At 45.6% G+C, this 6,351-nt stretch overlaps 1 protein-coding gene across 1 annotated transcript; it reads left to right on the forward strand.

Moving 5' to 3' along the window:
- Positions 1-385: 385 nt before the first annotated feature.
- Positions 386-1,250, forward strand: LOC106820055 (receptor-type tyrosine-protein phosphatase gamma-like; the record flags this gene model as incomplete). Its single annotated transcript, XM_014824613.1, has 2 exons — positions 386-518; positions 1,101-1,250. Coding segments are annotated over exons 1-2 (243 nt in total), but the record flags the coding sequence as incomplete, so codon positions are not given.
- Between the last annotated feature and the right edge of the window lie 5,101 nt (positions 1,251-6,351).

Consider the following 6,351-nt stretch of genomic DNA (forward strand, 5'->3'; position numbering starts at 1 on the left):
GGGTGTGGGCCGGACCATGTATGTAACACCGCCGTGTGTATGTGTGTTACAGTGCAGGTGTTGGCCGGACCATGTATGTAACACCGCCGTGTGTTTGTGTGTTACAGTGCAGGTGTGGGCCGGACCATGTATGTAACACCGCCGTGTGTATGTTTGTTACAGTGCAGGTGTTGGCCGGACCATGTATGTAACACCGCCGTGTGTTTGTGTGTTACAGTGCGGGTGTGGGCAGGACCATGTATGTAACACCGCCGTGTGTTTGTGTGTTACAGTGCGGGTGTGGGCCGGACCATGTATGTAACACCGCCGTGTGTTTGTGTGTTACAGTGTGGGTGTGGGCAGGACCATGTATGTAACACCGCCGTGTGTATGTGTGTTACAGTGCGGGTGTGGGCCGGACTGGCACGTACTGCGTGCTGGACAGCATGATGCGACAGATTAAACACAAGAACACCGTTAACGTGTTCGCCTTCCTCAAGCACATCAGGCAGCAGCGAAACTACCTGGTGCAGACGGAGGTAGGTCGTGACGCTACGCCGGCGCGCCCTGGTGAACGTCACTCAGTGCTTACAGCAGTAGCAGGGCTGTCCTTAGCTCGTGACATATTCTGTTTTGCCATGAGTAAAAGTGCACATCGTTAAGAAGATTAGCTTAGTTTGAGCAGAAAATTATTAGATAATTCTTAATTTTGGATTATCCATAATTGTCGTGTCTCTAAACTTCCAATATACCTAAGCTTGGATTTAGATTATTCGTTAGCTTAATTTATTTTTGAGTTTGAATTATCTGTAGGTTTGGAATATCCCTAATTTTGGATTATCTGTAAGCTTAATTTATCCTTAATCTTGGATCACCATTATGCTTAGATTTTCCATAAAGCCTAATTCATCCTTATATTTGAATCATCCTCTAGTTTGGAGAATCCCTAATTTAACATCTTTAAGCTTACGATTTATCCCTGAGCATCCTCATCAATGATTCCCCCCCATCGCACCACCCCTCCCCAACCCTAGTTCTCACAGGGATTCCTCCGCCACCCCCCCTAAAGCTCGTCCTCTCTGCTGCCGCTTGCTGACAGTGTCCGCGCGCGTGTGTTGTAGGAGCAGTACATCTTCACACACGACGCACTGCTGGAGTACATCCAGTGTGGAGAGACGGAGGTGCGCAGCAGCTACATGACTGCCTACCTGCACAGCATCATGCAGGCAGACGAGAAGACGGGCGAAACCATACTCGGCCAACAGTACCAGGTGAGAGCTGCGGCGGGGATGTGTGAGCGTGATGTATAACACGCGTACATGTATGCATATATATATATATATATATAAACCATACTCGGCCAACAGTACCAGGTGAGAGCCGCGGCGGTGATGTGTGCGTAAATGTACAGTACACGCGTACATGTATGCACATATATATATATATATATACATATATATACTCAGCCAACAGTACCAGGTGAGAGCTGCGGCGGTGATGTGTGCGTAAATGTATGCACATATAAAGTATAATATCATACTATATAAACCATACTCGGCCAACCAGAACAGGTGAGAGCTCGCGGTGGGATGTGCTGCGTATAATGTATAGTACATGTATGCCAACATATATATTATACTAGGCTGCGTGTACCCGCCTGCCTGGTAAAATCGTGCTTAGCTAATTCATACTACTAATAATTGTCAACAAATGGAACATTGGGTAAAAATCCGCAATATATAACAGTGCACCACAATATCAATATTTAGAATCCAGTGGTAATAAGATAATAGCATGGAAAACTGTTACGTATGACATTTATATTGACAGCAGAACCCAACCTTAAGAACCCCTGGGAAAAATAGTCAGGCCTAATATGGTGCAAATGAGAAAAATTTATATAACAGCAAATGCTACGAATGGGTTGCGAGTTTTCATTGTGGAAACCTTCTTGATAAACATACTGGTTATGCGTGTTTATTGTGTGCGTGGAAATATGTAGAGGTGCTGGCGTCTCGAACTGTTGAGCCTCACCACGTACAAGCTATCATGTGTCAGTTCCGTAGATGAATAAACGAAAATTGGGTATATATATAGTATTCAGAGACAGCCGCATGGCGATGTGGGGTCTGTGTCCATGGATTTGTCGCATGGGGCCAAAGAGCAATGGCGGAGAGGCACAGGTGATGCTAGCGCGCGCAACCCAATCGCACATTGAAATGAAGAATTATTTAACTGAACTCCAGAAAGTGCATAGCTTATCAAATGGTACACATGGATTGTGAAATCGTAGCAAGAATAAAAAAAAGTCATATTAGTATCACAGACAGGCCAGCGAGTGCGAGGAAAGTTTGTAATTACAAAAAGAATGTTTACTCCACTATGGTACGCGGTCTTTATGCGTTGATGTTTGAGCGCAATCGCTACTCTCAAACTATAATAAATACTCATTAACTAAACTATGAGGAATCTTTATAAATATTCTAGAAAATCAGTGTATCATATAATAAAGCATGGTAAAAAACAGGTTACGTATGACATTTATATGACAGCACGAATCCACGTAGAACGCCCAGGAAACATAATAATGTAAGTGAATGGCTGTACAATAAGAAAAGTTATTGTAACAGCATGTACCGAATGGTTGCAACTTCTCAGTTTGCAAAGCCAGTTGACTAAAACCAATGCAGTTCCGTAACCCACACGCACTTGAAGCGTTTCAACTGTAAACACACGCCACCGCATCATTGCGCGCCACACTGACACATAAATATGATCCTGGTCTGTGCTGCTCGTTTTAGTACCGCGGTTTCGGTTTCAACAATAACAGCAGCCGGAATGAGATGAGGGACAATCGATTTTTCTCTCTTGTGCCAGCCACTGTACAGTCAGTGCTGAGAATATGTGTGAAATTGAACGAATTGCAGGGGTTTTTTTTTTTTTCTTCCTTTACACTGTCTTCCGGTTCGCCAGTTGACGGTTGGCAGGTTTTTTCAGCTCACGAACACCCCCGGGGTATAAGAGATGGCCCTGTGAAATTGCATCCAAGATGCGCTGGGCGGTTTGGCCGCCTATTAGGAGAAGATACATAAGATACAATAGATAGCATACGAACCAAAGATATATATTACATATACTATATATTAAACCATACCGGCAAACAGTTACCTAGGTGAGAGCGCCGGGGTGAATGTGTGATGCGTGTTGTATAGTACATGCGTACATGTTATGCACTCATAGCTATATATATGATATACTATATATATATATATATATATATAGCGCTATATATATAATAGCTATCTAATATATATTTTGAGTTCGTATGTATCTATCTATGTATGTTGTATCTATTATGTATGTATCTTCGCCTATATGGCGGCCAAAACCGCGCCAAGCCGATCTGGAATGCAATTTTCACAGGGCCATCTCTTATAACCCGGGGAGGGTTCGTAGCTGCAAAAAAACCTGCCAAACCTGTCAAACGCACCGAAAAATTCGGTGAAAAACCCTCACATTCGTGAATCTCACACAATGTCAAAAGCACTGACGCACAAGTGCTGCACACAGACGAAAATCGATCACTCATTGCCATCAGCTGCTGGTATTGTGAAACCGAAACCGAGCACCGGAGGCTGTTGAAATGAGAAGCACGCAAACCCATTCGTACATGCTAGTTACGTGACGCGTACGTGCATACGTGATGGTAACGTGGGGAGCTCAACAGTTCACGAGAACGCCATGAATCTATACATGATTTCACCAGAGAAAATAACACGAAAAACATTACCACGGTTTATCAACGAGTTCTTCAAATGAAAAAGTACCAACCATCTAACATCGCTGTTATAATAACTTTTGTCATTTACACACAGCCCATATTATATTATATGTTCCAGGGGTCTAAGTGGCGTTTGCCTGTCATATAAAGGTACAATACGTAACCAGTTTTTCCCCATGCTTCATTATCTTAGTACGACTGATTTCTAATATTGATATGTGTGCAATGTTATATGTGCGATTTTTAACCAATGTCCTATTGGTCCCATTATTAGTAAGTATGAATTCAGTAGCACAGCATTTCCTACCCAGCGCAGCGTACCCACCCGCAGCCTAGTATCTATATAATAAACCGGCCCATAGCACTCGGCGCCGGGCCCAACACGTACCCTGGTGAGAGCCTGAGGACGTCGTAAGCGCATGTACGTGAATGCACACGTGCTGTTATTGTATGCATTATAAGAACCGATACTCAGCCAACATACCAGGGTGAGAAGCCCAGTGAGGAACGTTGAGAACACAACGCAATGAAATGATATAGCCAGTATTTACGTTCATGCCACATGCCACAATTACACTGAAATAGCACGCACACATGCAACACGCACGACACAACACGAGAGACAGAACACGCACGTGCACACACGTGCACACACGGTGCACCACACAGACACCATGGCGCAACCAGGGCTGCAAAAAACGCACACACACACACACACACACACACACACACGTGCACGCTACACACCATGCACTCTCACACACACGTTGCAGCTCACACACACGTGCACGCATCACACACGTACGCCACGCGCGACACAAACGCATGCACACACACACAGTGCATGCTCACACACACCGCACGCACACACACGTGCACGCGCGCGCCACGACACACACCACACACACAACACACACACACACACACACACCACACACACACACACACACACATACAACAGGCACCTGCACACACACGTGCACGCTCACACACAACACTGCACGCTCACAACACACGCAGCGCACATACACACGCACGCACACACCACACGTGCACGCTCACACACCCACACACACACGCCACAGCGCACAGCACAGAAAGACAAACGATACTGCACCACACATAGTAACCACTACACACGTCACTAATTACATGCCACAATCTTTCCTCGCTAGCTCACGCTGCGCCGTGTCTTTCAACAAAGCCACTACCTAGATCACAGTGCGCGAGAAGGACCGTGAACAGAACTCAAGAACAGACACATGGACAATATTCCAGTGAACGCTGCCGTGGCCGCCCTCAGTCGCCGATACTTGTCGCTAACAGCTAGTTGTCATCGTTAATTCAAGATCCCATTTTTGAAGTAATTGTCAATGTTGTTTAACCGTATTTCGCTGTTATATCAATTTTATTTATTTAAATTAAATCGTCAATTGATATAATTCAAATGCAAGTTAAATTATAAATACGGATTAATTAAAAAAAAAAATCATTTATTGAACATGATAAAAACGACGTCCGTTTCTCATGCAGTTGAGTCGCGGGAGGGTAACATAACACCAAAAGCCGGACGGCAGAAGCAGGATCGGACGTACATCACACGCCTGCATTTCTTTCAGGTAATCAGCCACCGATCTCGCGTACGTACAAACACCGTTACAGAAGGGTCACTCGACGAAAACACAAACGCCGTCATGTCTGAGGTTGTAAACTGAATTATACGCAGATTTTCTTTAGCATAATTAGATAATCAAGTATAAGTAATTAGATATACATTAGCAACGCAGAGTACCACCTCCTAGCAGCGTCGCAATTTAATCGTCGATCCCGAACCGCTTCAGACGACAGCCACGCGCGAGGTAGGACTGTCACCAGGGGGCGCCGTCCGCGTCATGTATTTCTCTCTGTCAGGCGTGCGTCTCCCCAGGGGTTCTCGAGGGTTTGCAGGACTACAATCATCACGACAGCACCTCTGGTGGACACCCACGTGCAAGGACTTACTGCGCAGCATGACTATGCGACCCACAAGTTCGCCAGACAGGTGTACTGCTCACGGAGCTGCATCGCCCAGCCTCAAAGACAACAAGCTGCTCGCAACAATATGAAGCTCTCCTGCCTCCCCCTCCTCACCGCCTCATCCTCTTCAATCTCAATATTTCTCTCCTCTCTCTCTCACTCACTCATTATCTCGCTCTAGTCTCTCTCTCATCTCTCTCTCCTTTACTCCACCTCTGCATTCATGTCCATCGACTCTATATTCTCCCTCTCTCTCTCTCTTCGTCACTCACTCTCACTCACTTCTCCTCGCTCTTAATCATCCTCTCCTCACTCCCATTCTCCACTCAATCTCACCAGCCATTCTCTCGCTCACTCTCAACATTCATCTTCTTTCTATACTCCCTCTCACACCCATTCTCTCGCTCTCTCTCGTCTCTCGTCTTCCTCTCTCTCCTGCTTCTCTTATCTCTCTCCGCTCTCTCCCTCATCTCTCATCTCTCTAACTCTCATCGTGTCTTACTCTCTCTCCTCCTCTTCCTCTCCTTCTCTCCCCCCTTGCACCTCATCTCACCTCTTTTCTCTCGCTCTCTCTC

Source organism: Priapulus caudatus, unplaced genomic scaffold (genome assembly GCF_000485595.1).
Source record: "Priapulus caudatus unplaced genomic scaffold, Priapulus_caudatus-5.0.1 Scaffold6143, whole genome shotgun sequence".
In the NCBI taxonomy this organism is placed as follows: domain Eukaryota; kingdom Metazoa; phylum Priapulida; class Priapulimorpha; order Priapulimorphida; family Priapulidae; genus Priapulus; species Priapulus caudatus.